The 20,444-nt window shown below is 41.1% G+C and overlaps 1 protein-coding gene across 19 annotated transcripts in view; it reads left to right on the top strand.

Annotated features, from left to right (window-relative positions):
- PPP1R12B (protein phosphatase 1 regulatory subunit 12B) overlaps nucleotides 1–20,444 on the top strand; it is a 237,868-nt gene that overhangs the window by 209,561 nt on the left and 7,863 nt on the right. For 7 of the 19 annotated variants that reach the window (XM_009189957.4, XM_009189870.4, XM_009189893.4 and 4 more), the window contains 5 exons: nucleotides 2,721–2,865; nucleotides 4,432–4,536; nucleotides 7,774–7,827; nucleotides 9,140–9,190; nucleotides 15,025–15,205. In XM_009189957.4, coding sequence (XP_009188221.1) covers nucleotides 2,721–2,865; nucleotides 4,432–4,536; nucleotides 7,774–7,827; nucleotides 9,140–9,190; nucleotides 15,025–15,159 — 490 coding nt within the window. In that variant the 3' untranslated portion in view covers nucleotides 15,160–15,205. Of the gene's footprint in view, nucleotides 1–1,807; nucleotides 2,029–2,720; nucleotides 2,866–4,431; nucleotides 4,537–7,773; nucleotides 7,828–9,139; nucleotides 9,191–15,024; nucleotides 15,206–20,444 lie in introns of those variants that run through there. The other 12 variants (XM_009189882.4, XM_003893289.5, XM_009189964.4 and 9 more) reach the window with 6 other exon arrangements.

Genomic DNA, 20,444 nt, shown 5'->3' with positions numbered 1-20,444 from the left:
ACAGTGAAGCACTAGCTCAAGAATAAACAAAGAGACCTGTGGAACACAATCCATAGCCCCCCAAAAATCACATGTATAAGGTGACTTCATCTCAGTAAGGAAATAATTATTCAATAAGTGAGGAAATAATTATTCAATAAGTGATCATTGGGACAGTTAATTATCTGTTTGAGCAATTATATCTTTCCCTTCAGCAATACCAAAAACAGATGGATTTCAGTTGGATTACAATTTTTAAGAGAAAAGTGTTTTACCATAAAAGTTAGCAGAAGAGAATATTTTATAATCTTTATATAGGAAAAGCCTTTCCAAGTGTGATACCGTTACCGAAAGGGGTCCTGATTCAGACCCCAAGAGAGGGTTCTTGGATCTCATGCAAGAAAGAATTCAAGGAGAGTCCATAAAGTGAAAGCAAGTTTATTAAGAAAGTAAAGGAATAAAAGAATAGCTACTCCATAGACAGAGCAACTGGTTGCCCATTTTTATGGTTATTTCTTGTTTATATGCTAAACAAGGGGTGGATTATTCATGCCTCCCCTTTTTAGGCCATATCTTGTAACTTCGTGACTTTGCCATGGCATTTGTAAACTGTCATGGTGTTGGTGGGAGTGTAGCAGTGAGGATGACCAGAGGACACTCACGGCCATTTTGGCTTTGTGGGTTTTAGCCAGCTTCTTCACTGCAACCTGCTTTATCAGCAAGGTCTTTATGACCTGTATCTTGTATCAACCTCCTGTCTCATCCTGTGACTTAAAATGCCTTAACTGTCTGGGAATGCAGCCCAGTAGGTCTCAGCCTCATTTTACCCAACCCCTATTCAATATGGAGTTGCTGTGGTTTGAATGTCTCTGACAATACCATAAAGATAAAAATCATCAAATTTAATAATATAAAATTGAAAATCTCTAAATAAAAGACACTATAAACAGAGACAGAAAGTGAAGTGGGAAAAAAATATTTGCTGCCTATATTAGTTTTAAAAGCCCTACTCTATAGGAGGTTCCCCCACTACTCTAAGAAAAAGATGATTACCCTACTGAACAAAGGCTATGAATTGGCAATTCAGACACAAAAAAAAGGAAAAATAACCAAAGATATTGATTGTTCATAATGATTTTAAAATATTAAAATTAATGACAGATACATTTCTGTCATCATAAGAAATATTTCTATCATAAGGTAACTGGACAAAGGCACTAAGGTTTATAGATAAGTCTGCTCATTTTAGCGTTGTTTATAATAGCTAAAAATATTTGAAAAATTTAAGTGTCTATCAATAGAAGATTAGTTAAATTATCTTACAGGCATGTAATGGAGAAGACTGCAGTCTTTTTTTTTTTAAATGAGGCAAATCTATTTTTACTTGGATGGCAAGATGTCCACAATCATAGTGGTAAGTATAGAGAGGAGGAGGAGTTAGACAACAATATATGTTATCTGAATTTATTTATAGAACTATGTATTTTAACATATTTATATGCTTGACATTCTGCAAGGATATGAACTAAACAGTTAAAAGTAGTTATTTCTTAGGCAGGATTATGGGGTGACCTTTTCACTTTCTACTTTACATACTTCAGTATTAACTTTTTCTACAACCATATATTGCTTTTATAATCAGGAAACTCAATAGAGATTTCTATTAACAAAAAAAAAAGAAAAAAGAAAAAATGTTTTGAAGAATGTGGGACTTAGCATCTCTGTAAGTGAAAAGTGGCCACTATTGTCATTAGAAGCTAATTACTTTGCCTCTGCTTTCTCTGTGTCATCCTTATTGCTTCTCTATCTCTTCTAATACTTATTTCAGCTTCCCCACCCCCAGCTATGGCAAATAGCTACCACAGGACAGACACATCAGATGCAATTTTCACAGTTGTGACTCTTCAAACCATCCCAGTTCAGGATATGGCACTCTGCAGGGCTGATTTCAGTTTCATATGTGCTGCCTTTTAATTTGGAAAGAGCAAAGTCTGAGAAAAATATAAACCAGCGTTAAGGATTTACGGTGATAGTTGTACACTTAAACAGGTAATCAGCTGAGAGATCCTTCCCTTAATGAACTTACCAATACTGGAAATAAAACCACTATCAACTCTGAGAGCTCAGTTGCTAAAATATGTAGAAATTCTAATCACAGGCACAGCAGTCTTGATGTGGAATATGGATAAGATGGTAGAAAACTAGCTGTTTGGGCACTGTGTTGGTATCCCTAAAATGTTTGGGATTCCAGCAAACCTGTAGAACACCTTACCATGGCATACGTACCATGCCCTAGTGGCTGTTTCATTCCTATTCAACCTCCAGCTCTAAGTCCATATGTTTCTGATTCATTGACAGTTCATTGTAATCATTTTTCCAAGAGCCATTGAAATTCAAGAAATCTTTAATTTTAAAAGCACACTTTTGAGGGAAGCTGTTCAATGCTAAACTAATTTGAAAAGCTCTAAGATTTAAGTCAGCACATAGGTCCAAACCACTAATTTTTCAATAAGCTTCATTCTTGGCAAATGATGGTCAGCCTCCCTCTCCAAGCTCGTGCAGTTTAGCCCTGAGGTCTGGGAATGCTGGCAGAGAGATTGAAGGAAAGAATGTTATGAGTTGTTTCTGGCCAGGGCTCCGAAATACTTCTTAGAAAAGGCTCTAACTACCCCTGAGCATTACCTTCCCGCCACTACGTTGTTCTCAAAATCAATTTTTATCTTTAATATTATCTCCCACAGGTTGGAATCAGGAGGTAGTAATCCTACAACCAGTGATTCTTACGGTGACCGGGCTTCAGCAAGAGCCCGTCGGGAGGCCCGGGAGGCCCGTCTAGCCACCCTGACCAGTCGTGTAGAAGAAGACAGCAACAGAGATTATAAAAAAGTAGGGTCTTTATTCAATTTTCTGGTTCTTGGGTGACATGTAAACCTCTCAGCCTTCCTCCACCACACCCAGAAAAATTCCCATAGCTCTGAATAAACAGAAGAAAAGGCACTTAAGTAATAATAATTCCTTGCAGTTTTCTGGGTTTACTTCACCTCTTCAAAAAGCTAGATAAAGACCCCTTCATATATTGAGGTGTTTTGTTTTTTGTTTTTTGTTTTTTGTTTTTTTTGAGACAAGGTCTCATTGTTATCCAGGCTGAAGTGCAGTGGTGCCATCATAGCTAACTGCCCTCTCAAACTCCTGGATTCATAGGGTCCTCCTACCATAGCCTCCCACGTAGCTAGAACTATAGCCATGCCACCACACACGGCTACATTTTTTATTTTTTATGGAGATTGGGTCTCACTATATTGCCCAGACTGGTCTTGAATTCCTGGCCACAAGCAATCTTCCCACCTCAGCATCCCGAAGTGCTGGGATTACAGACGTGAGCCACCATGCCCAGCCATATATTGCTTTTAGTACAGTAAGTATATAGTTAGAATCAGATATTTAGAAGTGTAGGGAAAAGTAAGAAATTAAGAATATAAAAAGGGTGAAAAACCTAACTCTGTCTCTCTGAGCCCCTGAGAATCATTTGGTAGACTGTTATTTTTAACAAACATATGCTTCTAATAAGGTCCTGTGAATATCAAGTAAATACTACTTTGTGTTAGTAAAAAAAAAGAAAAAATCATCATCATTGAAAAGCTCTAAGATTTAAGTCATCACTTTACAGTTTATTTCCTTTGTTCTTGTAGAATAGTACCTAGCTCCAAGAGTAGACTTAAAAACTTTCCCTTTCAGGTGTTTGAGATACCAGAAAAAAATATTTTTGTAAAGAAAATATTTAGGATGGGCATGGTGGTTCATGCCTGTAATCTCAGCACATTGGGAGGGTGAGGTGGGATGATCACTTGAGCCCAGGAGTTCGAGACCAGCCTGGGCAACATAGTGAGTCCCCCATCTCTACAAAAAATAGAAAAATTAGCTGGGCATGGTGGCTCATAGTAGTCCCAGCTACTCAGGAGGCTAAGGTAGGAGGATTGCTTGAGCCTGGGAGTTCAAGGCTGCAGTGAGGGGTGATCGTGCTACTGCACTCCACCCTGGATGACAGAGCAAGACCCTGTCTCAAAAGGGAATAAAGAGTGCTTATTCTGTTAACATTTTGTTAAACAGAACTTGACTAAAATCAATATACACAGTAGGCTGGTTCCAAAAAAAAAATTCTGTTTCTCATTGCTCTTTTAAGCAATGAAAATGTCCCATAGGATAAAATGTAATGACTGTTTTTTCCCCCAAAGATTAACATTATTGAAGTTGGAGCATCATCATTCTCTTTCTGTTCATCACTTTGAAAAAGCAAGAGACTAGTTGGCTGAATGTACTCTGCTCCCTACTTCCTTCATCTTCTCTATCTACCATATAGTGGTGGCTTGGGGCACAGAGCCCTGGGCATTCTCGTGTGATGAAATGGTGTGAGTTCTAACATGAACCCTGATCCTCTTTTTCCCCCTCCTCTAGCTCTATGAGAGTGCTCTGACTGAAAACCAAAAACTGAAAACAAAACTTCAGGAAGCCCAGCTAGAGCTAGCAGATATAAAATCCAAGCTTGAGAAGGTGACCCAGGTAAGAGGGAAGAAGAAGAAAAAAGATGGAAACCAAGGGTTGATGTAAGGAAGCAAACTGGACTAGGGATCTAAGGGATAAGAAGCAAGATAGAGTCAAGATCGGGCCTTCTCGTGGGCGATGAGATGGAAGCTTCTTCGATTCTATTTTGATTTTAGGTTTCAATCAGTGAACTTAAAATGGAAAACTGATAATTCAGTGAACAATTCCTGATGGTCTGAATGCTAATAATTAATACTATGGATCATCATCTACTTATTTATTAGTAGAAAAGCATAAACCAGCACTACAAAGCTAGTCCTAGACAGTTCCTCTTGTCCTGTTCATTATGTTTCAGTTCAGTTTATCTACACTTCACCTCTTGGAGAGAGATAAGCAAGACACTATTAAACCTAGGGCAGAGAGGTAACAAATTAAACCTAGAGAAGTAAGTGGTTTGCTTAGGCCATATAACAAATCAAGGGCAAAGGTGGTGCCACAACAGAGGATTAAGTCCCAAAGCAAAGATTCTGTAGCATATGTTATCTCCCCAAGCCATCACTCTTTTTCAGCCTACAAATAAGGAATATTAGTGGCAGAAAGACTGATAAACTATTTCCTCTCACTGCTAGGTTTGATTTAATTAGATGATGCTTTAGAGGATGCTGGAGGTAATAACCTCATCACCAGTGAAACAAACTCTGTAGCTGAAAGCTAAATCAAGCACTACCTTAGGTTATTGCTGAGTTATCAGGAAACCTATTGAGTTATTTCCCTTCTAGAATGCCTGGGGACTTAGAATTTCGAAAGCTGAACTGAAGTAAAAATGACTCTTTACCAGGAACGCTTGAAATGAAAACCAGAGGTGGCTAGTCATTCTGGCAATATGATTGACTATCCAAAAGCAAAGACTAAAATGCTAGGGTTGTACGGTACCAAATACATGGAGTTTGGAGGGCAGGGGTGTTGATTACCCTCTAAACATCCTATTGTAACCCCTCTGGAATTGGATGAGCAGGAGGGTGCCAACACTTGGAAGACGGCCCTACAGAGCTGTGTAGGACTCCAGCAGGACAGCCAGGACCCTCACTTTCTGGAGAAGGGCTTGCCCAGGTGCAAAATGTGAACTGCCTGTCAGTTTAGAAGAGCCACCCCCTTTTCCCTGATTGTAGTAGCCCAACATGGCTCTACTGGGAATTTCTGAGACTTACTGCAACACAGATAGATAATAACTAGGCTTAAAGTGATTTTGTGGAATAAGAAAAGTAGGTTTCTAAATCTAAAAGAGAAAAATATACACATAGCTATAGCCCTGCCATAGGGCAGGGGGTTAGACTGAATAAATCTTAAGGTCTCTTCTCACTCCAACATTATTGAGCCAGGCAAAAAAAAAAAAAAGTCTCATTCACAGTAGACCCTCAGAAGAAATCTCAGGCTAATTTTTTATTCTGAATGGCACCACATATTGGCAGTGGTTTATAAATACAGATCTTACGCTGGTTCTCATCAGTTATTACTAGGATTGTTTTACAGAAAATTAAGGAGCAGTCATGTGAGGAACCACAGGAAGAGCAGTTTCACCTGCTCCCCACTCTTCTCAGCGGAAGCTTATGACAGCATATGTCTTGACCTTTAGGGGTTCTCAGCGTTTCCACCAGCCCGTGCCTTAGAACAGTGAGCAGTCTAACAAGCTGCTGACATTGACTTGCACAGAGAGCACTGAATGTAAAATCAACCTTTCCAGTTGCTGGGAAAAAGCATTTACTCTCCGGCCAACTGCTTTGCTGGGTGTGTCAAAATATACTTAGTTTTGCCAAATACAAGTTATTGAAATTCAGAAGAAATGGTGCTGCTACAAACCAAGTCTCTGATGTTTACCAAAAATGGAGTTGTTTGGCAGGACAGTGGAGGGAGGGCTTCTCAGCCTCGCACATTTGTATGGAGACAGTTACCACATGAACATACACAATATTTCTACATAAAAGATCCACCCCAACTCTAAGGGAGTCAAAATTAAAAACAGAACAAACAAAAAAACTAGTTCTTTGTGTATATAAACCTTGAAAATCATGAAATCATCACAACTTCTACAACTCCTCAGGCTTAGGAAGAAAGACTTATGAGGATATGAACAAGCTGTAGGATAGGATCTATTTTTGCATTTTTTTATTTTCCTTCTGCTTCATAGTAGATGCAGGATAAAGGCATACAGCCATGCCCTTCCAAACAGAAGGCGAAAGCCCAGGACAGGAGCCAGAATTCTGAGTTTCTCTGTTAGTTCTGGCCATTCCTTAATTTTTTTTTAAAAAAAAGAAACTGCTGCAAGAAGACCAGCATAATTTCTATATTTATTTAAATGTTGTCTCTGCATGACACTAAGCAAAATAAAAATAATCACCCACCAGTTATTAAATGTCTACTGAATGTAAGAAATTCTGGTGAGTTCTATGACCCTAAGACCAAAAGGGACTTAAGGAGTTTTTTATTCCCCTTTTAAAGAAGTATCATTATCTGAGGTTATTCTGGTTTTTTTGCCATGAGGCTAAATCTTTTCAGCCCCTCTGCAAAATTTAAGTCAAAGATGATCTAAAATAAACATTCTAAATCTTTTATTCAAATAAAATTACCTTATCTGGAAGCCCATTATATAAGACAGATAAAAGTGGACTACCTCAGTTCAAAGCAGGGCAGATGCCATGAATGGACTCCTAACAACCCCTGAAAGCCCACCCACATATGAAAACTACTGCTCTAAAAGAAAAATGGTATCAATTCCCAAAACAGAAAGAAGAGGGGAAAGGGGATTATTTAGGCAAATGCCATTGGCCTTAGACTTTCACCCTCAGAAGTTGCCAGCCTTTTAAAGAAAAGCCTTTTTTTAAAAAAATTTCCTCTGGATTGTGATATTACTCATAGAATGAAGAGAGGAGAAGAATGGTGAGATGTAAAATTGTAATTAGCATCGAAGACCTAGAGAGAGAAAGAGAGATTGTGTGTTGTAAGTAATGTCTTTGTAATTTCAGGGAATACTACTACTGCCTTCCCCTCCCCAGAGGGAATCCTGCAAACTCCAGAGAGGTGATAATGTTAGGCCTAGAGATCTATCAGAACCTGTTTGCTGGGGGTCCCTGCTATAGGGGAAGTCCAAAGTTTTACTGTTTATTTCTAGATGTCCAGTAGTGAAGCTGAACTAGACTAGGCGTTCTATTGGCCCTGAGACAACTTAAATAACAACTGTTTTCCTTCCATTTGCACCAGCAGAAACAAGAAAAGACCTCTGACCGATCATCAGTGCTGGAGATGGAGAAACGGGTATGTGCATGTCTGTTTCCCCCCCACATCCCGTTTCATCTCTTCTTTCTGACTCTCTCCTACTTTGTTGTTCATGCCAATGGAAAAAGTCCATCTTAAGAAGGAGGGAGTTCTGCCACATTCCATTCCCAGCTTGATGATAAATTCTTTTTGTCTGACTCTAGGCAGTAATTTGATTGCTAGTCCTTTTGATTTCCTCAGATGGTCAGTACTTTCCACATATTTAGCCTTAGGGTGGGAAGGGTCCTTGGAAGGTCATATCATACACTGTTCTGACTGTGGGCAGAACTGCATACACACACAACCCATAAAATTTTGGTTTACTGTAAATTATTGCATACACACACACACACACATACACAAGTCCAAGGTCTCTTCACCCTTTTCATCACCTTGAACAGAAAGGAAGCTTTCAGTGGGACCCTCTGCCATTTAGGTCTTACGACTTGAAACATGAGCCAACACAGTCTTTCACTCATTTTGACTGAGGGGAGGATTTCTGGTTCAATTACTGATCTCCTCCCAACTGTACTCAGAATATTATTCTGGGATTTTACATTCTTGGATTGGGAAAATTCAATTAGATTTATTGAGGGACTCTAGCTTTGATTTGGCCCTAGAGATATAATATGTTCCCATCTGTCCTGTTGTTTTCTGTTTAATTTGGAAAGCAGCTAAATTTTACATTTTATTCCTTTGGCCTGTAACCAAACCTCCTTGGTATCCCATCTGATCAAAAACTCCTCATTGGGGTTAGGCTAAACCAAGAGTCAGTTGCTGGGAAAGAGAAATGGAGTGGGAGAGGAGCAACTACAGGGGGAGGGAAGAAACTAGGGGGAGAGATGCTGTTTCTTAGACAATGATGTCTACTTCCCGGCTCACCATCTGCTCTCCATCATGAAAGAAGCAGATTCCCTAGAATTTAGGGAGAGCATTACTGAAGATAATGATGTCTTTTGATCATAGAGAGCAAGGGCCCTAGTCACTTGCAGACATTTGAAATTCTATGAAATCTTCAACCTGCACAGAGTAACTGAATGTCCTGGTCTGTTTGCATATTAGCAAGTTGCTTCTCCATGTGTCTACTGATTTTATGATAGGAGATTTAGATAATGTCATTTTTATCAGTGAGGTAGCTCCATCTCACAAATGGCAGGATCAGATAGTGCTCAGATCTCCTGCGTAAGGTTTGCCTGAGTCAGTAGACAAACCTTTGACCATGAATCTGCTGATCACACAGCAGCTGGGAGGCAGCATTTTTACTCCCTTCTGAATTCAATAAATGTTCAACAGTCTCATTGTTCCAAAACAGGAGAGGCGAGCCTTGGAGCGCAAAATGTCAGAAATGGAGGAAGAAATGAAGGTATGAAAAGATTTTCTTTCTCTTTGTATGCCTATTCTCTGAATGCCTGCCAAGACTCGATATTTGAGCATAGGCCTGCCCCCTCCAGATTTCACTACAAACGCAATACCTGTAAGAAGAAATGATGTGTAAAAAAGTGAGCATCTCTCTTCAGCCATTTTGTAGGCTCTCTCAGCTCACACAACATCCATTGAGGCCACCTTAAAGGCGTTCTAGGAAAAAATGCTGCCTTTGGTTTAAGGAGAGATCTTGGCAGGCTTGAAACAAACTTGAGTTGAACTTTTAAGGCTTTTCAAGCAGTATCTTTGCCCTCTAGAGGAGAAATGAGAAGACTAGAACAAGTTCTCCAGCTCTGGGAACCTCCCATTAGGTGTCTGGGGAAGCCTGAGCATGGCCATAAGCTTTCCTCCCTGGTGCCCCTCCCAGCCCATCCCTTTGCTGGGAAGAACACAGTTTGAATCATTCTGCAACAGAATAAAAATGTATTCACATATTGATTTCCTGCCCCAGTCCATTTCCTCTGAAATATTCAGGGATGCTTGGCACTCTCCCACTGGAGTAAGCTCATGCCACCAGATACACCTCACAACTCACTACTTTCCTTTCTCTCCTCACCATGACCTGCAGTGACCATCACCTCTATTAGCCACTTTAATGGACAACTGCCATCCTGGGCAGTTTTGAGTGCTAAGAACTGGAAATCTACCCAAAGGAGTCAATTTGCTGCCATGGGAGGCAGTGAGGCAGTGGGAGGGGAGGAGGGTGAAAGGGGGAAGATGGATACAGAGCTGCAGGGAATATAGAGCTGGTCAGGGTAGCCACCTGGAGATGATTTTGAAACATCTGATTCCTGCAATGCATGATGCCACATGCCCATAATCACTTAGCACTTGCTCAGCATTTTTCTTTCTTCAGGCATCTTATTTTACCAGATACATGATGCCAAGCATTCATTTGGTGAGACATGTTTCTTCAGCTGGGAAGCTGAAGCACTGGGATAGTATTAGGCAGATCCCCAAATGTCTTTCTATGAGCAAGCATCCCTAGTATGCAATTTGGGAGAGACTTTATTGTTCCAGTGGCCTAAATGGATTGGTCATTTGTTGGAAAAAAAAAAACTTTTTAAGATCCGTTGAGGTTTTAGTTTACACCAGATCCAGTGCTCATAATCAATCCTGTTACTCTATAATTCCAGAATGAAGGAGAAATCTTGAGCCTTGCCCCTGCATTTCCTACCACTATCCCAAGGCTGTAACTATAACATTCACATAGCATTATAAGCAATATCTGCTTATATCTCAAACATTTTAAATCTTCCAAGTTGATTCAAAGCAGCAAGAAATAGAAATCGTAAGTAATTGATTCTCCTGAAATGGTGGAACAGTATGCCCTAGCACCTAAACTTCTCCATCTTGTGATTTTTTTCAAACACACCTTACTACCACACAGAAGTATTCTCTCCCACTTAGAGCAGTGACTTATTAGAGATAACCAGTTCTTTTCATTTTTGAGATGGAGTCTCGCTATGTTGCCCTGGACTTGAACTCCTGGGCTCAAACGATCCTCCCATCTCATCCTGCCGAGTAGCTGGGACTACAGGCACATGCCGCCACACCCAGCTGAGCTAACCGTTTCTTCACGAGTGAATATCCACAGCTCCTTGTTGCATGGAGGCTTCTCCATTTTTGAAACCTCCTGAGTTATACCATCTGTACTCTGCTGTTAGGCAGCTGTCAGTGTTGCTTATTAAGAAATGGCCTAAATGCTGAACTAGAGCATGTAATTGAGGCCAAAGCTAGAGCCTTCCAAGGAGTACCTGGGAGCCCAAAGCCAGCCTCCACCCACCAGTCATGGGGCTCTGTGTCACATCCAAGCAGACCCACATACAATAATCCAGAAAGTGGTCAAATTAGAGAAATTGAGGCCCTTTCTTATTTCTGTTCCAATTCTAAATTGGGAATTATGGAAGCCCCTTCAGTGGTTCTAGTTGCTCTCAATTCTGTAGGTTGAGATAGGCTTACATTTTTTCTCTGTCTCTTTATCAGTCTATGATTTCCTCAACTAGATCATGAGTTACTTCGTTTCCTCAAGAGATTATAACATATGAAAGTGTTTGCTTTCCCCAGCCATAAGCCATTTGCCAGCAACTCTAAAATCAATTGTTTAAATTATCAAGTGGAGCCAGATCATGAATGTTTAGTCCCCAAACCAATAGGTAAGCTGTTTTGAGACTGATTTTTCTTCCTTTTTATTTTTATTTTATTTATTTTTTTTTTTTTGAGATGGAGCCTCACTCTGTAACCCAAACCTGAGTGCAGTGGCTCAGTGTTGGCTTACTGCAACCTTTGCCTCTAGGCAGATTCAATTGCTCAGGCAATTCTCCTGTCTCAGCCTCCCAAGGAGCTGGGACTAGAGGTGTGTGCCACCACACCCAGTTAATTTTTTTGTATTTTTAGTAGAGACAGGGTTTTACCATGTTGCCCTGTGTGGTCTCGAACTGCTGAGCTCAGGTGATCCACCTGCCTTGGCCTCCCAAAGTGCTGTGATTACAGGCGTGAGCCACCACGCCCAGCCAAGACTGACGTTTTTTTTAGTTAAAACATTCACTGATTCAGTCAGTCAGTGTCCATTATTCTCCATTATCCATTACAGAGCCAAATGAAGAAGAAATGCCTGTAAACTCTAAAGCCCCTAAACACTGCTCAAATCAAAGCCCAATGCCAGATTTGCAGCTCATCCAGCACCCCCTAGAGGACTAAGGGGGAGAAGCATCTGTGCCTTTGCATTCTCACCAGTTTTATGTTTCTGTCTGTACCTACTTGAAGGCAAAACCTTCAAAGACACAGATATATAAATATAAAATTGGTATCGCTGGCCCTAAATGAGTCGAAGAAAATACTTGTTTAGCTATCAAGCTCTTCATTCAGACTATGGTTTATGGTGACCAACATTGCTAGAGTGATTAATGGCCAAAATCTCTCTGTACTAGGCAAACAAAGGTACAGGTGACTTTCTTGCTGAACTGGGACCCAGTAGAGCTTGGGGCCAGTTGGTCATGTTTGTTGCATGTTCATTTTGTACAGATGTTCAAACCTCCTTGGAGCTATCAGTAGGGAACAGTAGAGGGGGCTAATATCCAGTGAACCCTTAAAAATACAATAGGTTACTCAAGGAAAGAAAGTGACTTCAGCCCTATTTTTCTAACTCTACCAAATAAAGTACAAAGGCCAGGTGAAATGGGGGAACCATGAGATGGGCTAACCCAGATGTATATGCGGCTCTGTGGTTATGAGGTGTGTTGTATCTTTCTTGACTTTTATTGGAAAGGTAAGTATTTATGAATTCTTGTCAGGAGAAACTCCACCCAGATCCTCGATTGGAGTAGGATTATATGCCAACTTCTGACAGGTGTGCATGTCAGTGTGAGGTGTGCCAGGCCTGCACCTGGTCTTGGCCCACATCAGATGTGATTACTTCTCTACTGCATCCTCCATTCAGCATCAGCCTCCTTGTCAGATCTCCCCTTCCTTTCCTAGGTCCTTGCATGAGAGGGACCCAGCAACCAATTCCCTTTTAGATTGATCCTGGAATTTTTATTTTTATTTGGAAAGATGACTAGCTGACCCTGCTCCTTAGCCCTGCCCTTGCCCATTCTGTGCTGGGCCCTGCCCCTTCTCCTCTCCTCCTTGCCTTGCCTTGTTTTCAATACTGCTTCCCATAGAACATTCCACCAGATTGTTTCCTGCCTCTCTCCCTCATGCTTGATAACTTCCAAAGTCTTTCACCTTGATCTGCTTATACTCACTTGTTAAATTGAGTCACTTTCATCATTCATGTCTTTAATGTTATTCCCTGGGAGGCAAGTACCACTTCATACAATGACAATTGTTTGACAATGATTATATTGAAAGCTTTGTTCCAGTGTCAACATCAAAGAAGGGTGAGAGCCAGGGACTTTCCATTGGTTTTTAAATTTGGTCCCTGCCCATTGCTTTAATCTTTTCCATATGCTGTACCATGATCTCCCTTCTCTATCCTCACCATGGCCAAGATGCTTACAGTGAGCAAAGAAGATTGCCCAGTCCTCACCCTCCAATGGCTACATGAGACAGTTTGGCTAGCCTACCTTTATTCCAAGGTGGTCATTCTTTCTCTTTGGGAAAAGAGAGATTCAGCAGTTTGTCTCTGCTTGTTTTTCCTTTTCACTGTTTTTCCCCTTCATGCTACCTTTCATTTTCTTGCTTCTTCACTCCCAAACAACTATAACTCCACTAATCTTTCATTTCTATCCTTCCCATCATATAGATATGAGAGACTTTTCTCTGATACCTGGCCACCTTTCTGTATTCATTATAACCCACAGGATTGTCCATCCTCATACATGAAACCCTATTTGCATAAAAAATCATTATTCTCCTCCCAAAGAGTTGATGGTCTCAGTTTCGGGACAGTGCAGATGACTACTTAGGAAGGACAGTAGCAGAGTCGGCAGGCCTTTGATATAATTCCATTTATTAAAGTCTTTAAATGTCTTATGGAATATGGGGTATCAGGAAGAATGTCTGTGGACTGGTTATTCTGTTCCACTTGCAACACTGACAGACAGACAGGGCTGGACTAGCACATTGGTCCAACTAGTTTCATTATCATTGGACATTTATGATTTCTCCAGCTTTTTTGCACAGCTATAATTTCCAGAGTATGAGTCTGTTTATGAACACCTTTAAGCAGCTCCCAAACTGCTTGAACTGAGACAAAGAAAGCACAGTTAGCTGTGAATTTAGTGATGCATATAATCATATAGCAGGTCAGAGACAGGTTAGCAGTTATTGGATCCTGAAACAATCTCTCTGGACTGCAGAGGAAAACTAGCAGGGTTAATGAAGCTTCCTACAAAGCAGGTTAGAGGACGATCCAGAGAGCTGACAGTTCTTTCTTATTTGGGTATGTGTCACTTTAACCTACTAAACAGTACATGCCCTGGCCAAAAAAAAAAAAAAAGTGCTTAAATAATAGGCCTCTCTTTTATTTTCCTTGTTTTATTTTTTTTAAATAAATGAGGCCAAGTGCAGTGGCCCACACCTGTAATCCTAGCACTTTGGGAGGCTAAGGCAGGAGGATTGCTTGACCTCAGGAATTTGGGACCAGCTTGGGCTACATGGCGAACTCCTGTCTCTACAAAAAATATAAAAATTAGCCACGTATGGTGGTGCATGCCTGTAGTCCCAGCTACTTTAGGAGGCTGAGGTGGGAAGATGGCTTAAGCGTGGGAGGCAGATGTTTCAGTTTTGTGCCACTGCACTCCAGCTGATGTGACAGAGTCGGACCCTATCTCAGATAAATAAACAAAGTGAGGGTAAGGAGCTGAGTATGGGGGGAAGGTTAGAGGAAGGGAGAGAGAAAGGGGCAGCAGCTAGATTTAAGAACACACCAAGTCCTCATCTCTAATCTCAGTCATGATGAAGGGTCCCTGAAGTTATGCCTCAACCATGTTAATTTGGTTCAAAAGGCTCCAAACCACATGCTGGGCTTTCATTCTCAAAAGCAATCCATATGTGCCTTTTGAGAGCCTGGCGGTTATATTCATATGGCATATTTAGATCTTAGCCAAGAATCAGACACAGCTCTCCTTCCCTGTTGCTTTTCTCCATCATCCTTCCACCTGCCCCCCATTTGCTCCATGACTGCTGCCTTTCTCATTTCCTTTCTTGCATGCAAACTAAAAACAAAAACAAAAAGTCACGTGATTTCTTTGTCCTACTTTTCTCTCCTCTGGTCTGTCTTGTCTCTCTCTGTCTTGTCTGTCTGTCCTTTTCATGTCTCACTCTCTACAGAACCTCCACCAGCTAAAACAGATTCAAACCTTGAAGCAGATGAACGAGCAACTGCAGGCTGAGAACAGGGCCCTGACCCGAGTGGTGGCCAGACTCTCGGAGTCCGTCGAGTCCTCGGACACCCAGGAGCTCTAGTTCTTGTCCCTCCTCTCCAACTCACTTCCCTCCTCCACTACTCCAGGCAGGTTCAGTCTTCTTGTTAGTCCCAGAAGCTCTGTGCTCATCCCCTCCATCCGAGCCTCCATATGCAGGTTCCTGTAAGGTTTGTTTATCTGCAGATGGAAGCAGCCAGGACTGAGATCATAGAATGGGACTTAACAGCCTAGGTCAAGGGAGGCAGTGAGACCTCAACTGGGCTACCAGTATATTCATTTGGTAAGGTCACCACATTACCTTCTCTTCCCCTAGAGACCGAGTATGAATTTGTTCACTCAGCTACATATAGGTATACACAGTATGTGCATATACCTATGTACATACACATGTACATATTTCATTGACAGGGTCATTGCCAAATGGAGATTGATCTTTCTTAGACAATAGTAACCCAAGTGCAACCCGCTCCCCTGGAGCAGTTGGGGTTGGGCCTTGGGTAACCAACGTCAGGGGCTCTCAGTCTTGGCTGCAAGAAACATCTAGGAGCTTTTAACATATACCTATGGGTGTATTTTAAACATATACATAGCTTTTAACATATACACATAGGGATGTCTGGGTCCGTCCCCAAATAATCAATGGTCTGGGTTGAGACCCAGGCATCAGTGTTTTTTCAAAGCTCTCCTGTTGATTCTTTGTACAACCATGGTTGAGAATCATAACCCTTTGGATACCAGACGGTCCTCATGGGTGACAACATTACTGATGGAGAGGACTAAAACTCAAGGTTGGAACTGTTCCTGCCCAGCTCCACTACCAGCAAAAACACTCTCCATCCCACTATTCAAGCATAATTGGATAAGCATTCTTTGCCTCCTTCTGCGGTAGTCTTTGCTTTCTTCTCCCTCCTTAGGAGGCATATCTCTCATTCCTGTCACAAATCTTTGGGCCCTAGAGATGTGCCCCTCCCTGTCCTTAGTGTGTGGGCTGTGAGGCAGATCACAGCCTATATAAATGAGACCCTCATGGAGCCAGGCCCTCCCTAATGGGGCCAGCTTTGCAAAGGAGATGGCAGGCAGTGGAGCAGAGATCAGAGATTTATTTTCAACTGAGAACCAAAACTGTGCTTGGCAAACTAGAGCCTTTCCCTGGCTATGGATCTGAAAGACAAGCTCACAGACAACTGGTTTTTCTGTCTCAAGATGGTATGATGGGGTCACCACTCCTCTGAGATGAATTTTTAATTGTCAGCAACAACCTAATTAGTCCTGGCCAGAGCCTGTTCTTTCTTTCAGCCTATTTGCTTTTGCCTTCAGCGTTAGTAGCTGGCAACTAATATCCACTAGAACTGAATCACCCGAATTATCATAGGACTGAGCTAATATCCCGCTGTAGATGCTGTCATAGGCAGAAAAAAAATTGAAAAGGAAGTCCTACTATGGCCTGGCTGTAAGCAGCCACTGTTAGGTCCAGACTCCATGCTTTAACGTTAGCCTCAAGATTCCTGGAAATTTTTACTTAGGGCAAACTAGGGACCCCCCAAAAAAATGTCCCAGTTATTTTTAGTATCCCTTTGTTGCAAGATCGTATAGGATATGGGGCAAAACTAGATCTCATGCTTTCAGTAGTTAATAACCTTAACAGTTGTCATTTATTAAGGCCTGTGCTGAATACTTTATATAGTTTTTCTCATTTTTTCTCCAAAACCATTATTGTAAAAATGAAAAAAACTGAGTCACAGATTAAATAACTTGTCCAAGGTCACTCCGAGAGTAAGTGATAGAACCAAAATTCAAACCAAACATGTCAGGTTCCAGAGTGCAAACTTTTCACCACTGTAATATAAGCTGTCTGCATATTTGGCACAGTTTTCACCATTTGTTAAGCATACGGCCCAAACAATGCGAGAAGGATCTATTGAGCGACTACACTGTGCCCCCAGTATTACAGCTGAGGGAGGAAGGGCAGCATTCTGCTTTCTCAGCACTGTGACTTCCTTGTCAAAGCCTAACTTCTGAAGAGCCATTAACCTACCAAAAGATTTTGCTGCCGTGAAGAAAGCCATTGCCTGGTATACGACCATAGCAAGGGTTAGCAAACTGTGACCCACCAGTATGGCTCATAAGCCATACAAATAGTCAAAAAAGAAATCAAAAGAAGAATAGTATTTTACAACATATGAACACAAACATTATATGGAATTCAAATTTCAATGTCCAAAATAAAAGTTTTATTGGAACTGAACCATACTCCTTTGTTTACATATTATCGTTATGTCTGTGGGTGCTTTTGTGCTACAACAGCAGAGCTGAAGAGTAGCAACAGAGACTGTTTGACCTGCAAATCCTAAGATACTTGTTGTCTGGCATTTTACAAAAAAAGCTTGCCGATTCTTGCCAGAAGGAAGGATGAGATAACTAAGCCAAACTGGCAGTGCAATCGAGAGATTTTGCTCTACCTTTTTTTTTTTTTTAAATAGTTCCCTGGAAAAATCATCTTATCTCAGCATGTAGAGCAAACCACTTACCAACAAAATACCAGAGGGAACTCCCTTCCCACTTTCCTTGTAGTTAAAAGCAGGACAGCTCATGTAAGACTCATCCTGAGTCCCTCTCAACCTACGGCTAACCTTGCCCTATGTCTCTGAAGCTTTAGGACCCCTATAGCCCCTTCCTCTTTAACACATTCCTCAAAGACTGTAAGAAGTAATAGTTGAGAAATGTGTACTTAATTTTATTTGCCCAGGGTATCTTTAACACCAAATTGTGGTAAGCTCGGAACTTACAAATTAAGAAACAAAGATCCAGAGATTTAAAATGATAAAGCTTTGTTAAACTTCATACTTATATCGTACTTTTACATATGTTCTTATTTAACCATTATTTAACTTCAAGTGGATATCAGATAACACTGTTCATTTCCCCCTCCTCTGAGTTTGAACTTTGTGAGGCTTTCGCCCTGCCTTGATTTCTACATTCCACCTCTTACACTTTTTGCCACTCCCTTTAGATGTCAATTGTAGCATGTTGCAGCTGCAAAACTGCCTTGTCCAAATTTTTTTTCAAGGAATTGAGTTCTTAATGTGGAAATAAATCACTAAAACTCTACAAGACTCTACAAGTTGTTTATACATTTTTTAAGGCAGCTCAGTTCTGATTTGATGAGCTGCTAAGCAGGGAAATGTAATCCATTGCCATATATAGCTTCTTCCTACCTATGGAATCCTATTATGGAAATGTGGCTTTCACAGTCTCACTTATACCCAAGCTGCAGCCCCAGGATGGGGCGTTAAAGAGCAGATTGAACACAGAAACATGAGGCCACCCTGGGTTTTTTCTAAAAATCTCATTGAAATGAGTTTCCAAGCATTCAGTCTGGTAGACAAGGCTACAGGGATAGAGGAATGAAGGAGAGGGCAGCCAGACCTGCTTTGATTAAATCAGAGGTAGGAGACCAGGGTCAAAGGACTGCAACTTTATTTTTATATTTTCTGGATCAGAGTCTTCTTAATGAAGTTTGCAGATTATTTGCCTGCCCTCCCACAGTCATGAGAAGACTCACAGTAATTGTGGGAACACTCAATATCGCAAAGCTGAGTATGTATGTCAACACACTTCCACATCTGTTACCTCCTGTGAGCCTCGCAGAGTCCCTACCGTAGGAGAGAGTAGGACAGGGACTGTTGTTCTTATAGAAGTACAAAAATAGAAATGCAGAGAAGGTGAGTGATCTGCCTAAAGTAATAGATCACTAGTGACAAAGACAATGCTGGAATTTCAGTTTCTAGGCGTCAAACATTTTTGGTGTTTTGTTTTCCATCCCACGTGTAATAAAAGAAGGATCTTAGGAGTCAGGCACATTGGGATTCAGTATTAGCTTTGCTGGGTGCCTTGAACTAGTTCTGGCACTTTTCATTTCCTCATTTGTAGAAATCGGGATAACAACTGTATCATAGTCTCATGAGGCACTAGGGAGACCCTCTAGCACAGTGCCGTCCACATTATAGATATTCTGTAATTTTCCTTTTATTTTCCTGATACAAATTATGTATCTGTGATGCATATTTGTGTACATACACATATATTTGTATAATTTAACCTATATATTCCCTGAGAGATCAAGGAAACAGATTATATTCCTTAAGGCACAGTTAGATCTCCTAAGTGGTTAATAGCAGAGCCAGAGCTAGAACTAAATAGGCCTCATAACACCTCAGCCCAGGTACCCTTTACTGGGGGCATTACCTGCCCCTGGGGTCCTGTAGGTTCAAATGACTAGTCAAAGGACACCTGTATTGAACAGATACAAATGTAGCTTTCTGTAGCCTGCATAGTGGTGATACATTTACCCGCTGTCCTAAATCGCTCTTGCTGCCAGTGGGACCCACACATAAACTGTACCCTTATCAACATCCCATTAGGATTTTTCAGATGCACAGCATACTTGTCAAAAGTGCCTGATCATGTAACAAAGACTTGGACTTCCAGGACGGGACTTGAGGCTATTAGTTTTCCTTTTTTTCACAAGTTAGACAACAGTATGTGTAATGTTCCAAGATGGCAGAACTGATAAAATTGAGTTTCCACTCCCTCCCCTGCCTGACAAGCATCTATTTCTGTGAATTACAATGCCATCCCCTAAAACTGCTGATAAGGCCTCTGGGTATCCTTTGGTGACTGTCAGTGGGGAGCTTTGGCAAGGATTAAATACATGCCTAGTGTTCACTGTGCCTGACAGCTCTGTGACTGTAAGTTTTCTGAGTTTTAATGGTTGAAAGTGGATATGTATAGTATAGCCAGTGAGAATTTGGAGGATTATTCACCGAAGGCACCAAGTGGAGGACCCTTAAATCATCTTGTGCATATGGCAGGAAAGCTGAGTGCGGCCTCTGTGGCCTTTGCTCTTGTTTTTGATGAGATGTGAAGCAGTATCCTCCTTTAACTCTTCTAGTTGACCACCACCCCCTTTCTGAATTCTTTCCCTATGTCCTCACTAGCCCATTTTGGCTCTCTCCCCAATTTCTTTAGACTAGGGATGAGTTTAAGGGCAGGAGAAATTGAAAGTAGTTACTGATTCAATAGAATGAAAGGATATACAGTGTGAAATGTGAGGTCTGCCTATGAAGAAATAAGATATTACTGCTAAATATGCCAGCTCAAAAGATGGAGGGGCTATAATCTCCCTGAAGATTAACAATACCAACTCAATAAATAGGAAGATTGAAAGGAATTTTATCCCTGGGACAAGGGACCATGAGACACATTGTCTCAAAAGGCCCTGATCACCAGGTTGGCCTGGCCTGGTCAGGGAGGGCAAAGGAGGAT

The sequence above is a fragment of the Papio anubis genome, chromosome 1, assembly GCF_008728515.1.
Source record: "Papio anubis isolate 15944 chromosome 1, Panubis1.0, whole genome shotgun sequence".
Lineage (NCBI taxonomy): Eukaryota > Metazoa > Chordata > Mammalia > Primates > Cercopithecidae > Papio > Papio anubis.
This window is presented reverse-complemented; position numbering and strand designations above follow the sequence as displayed.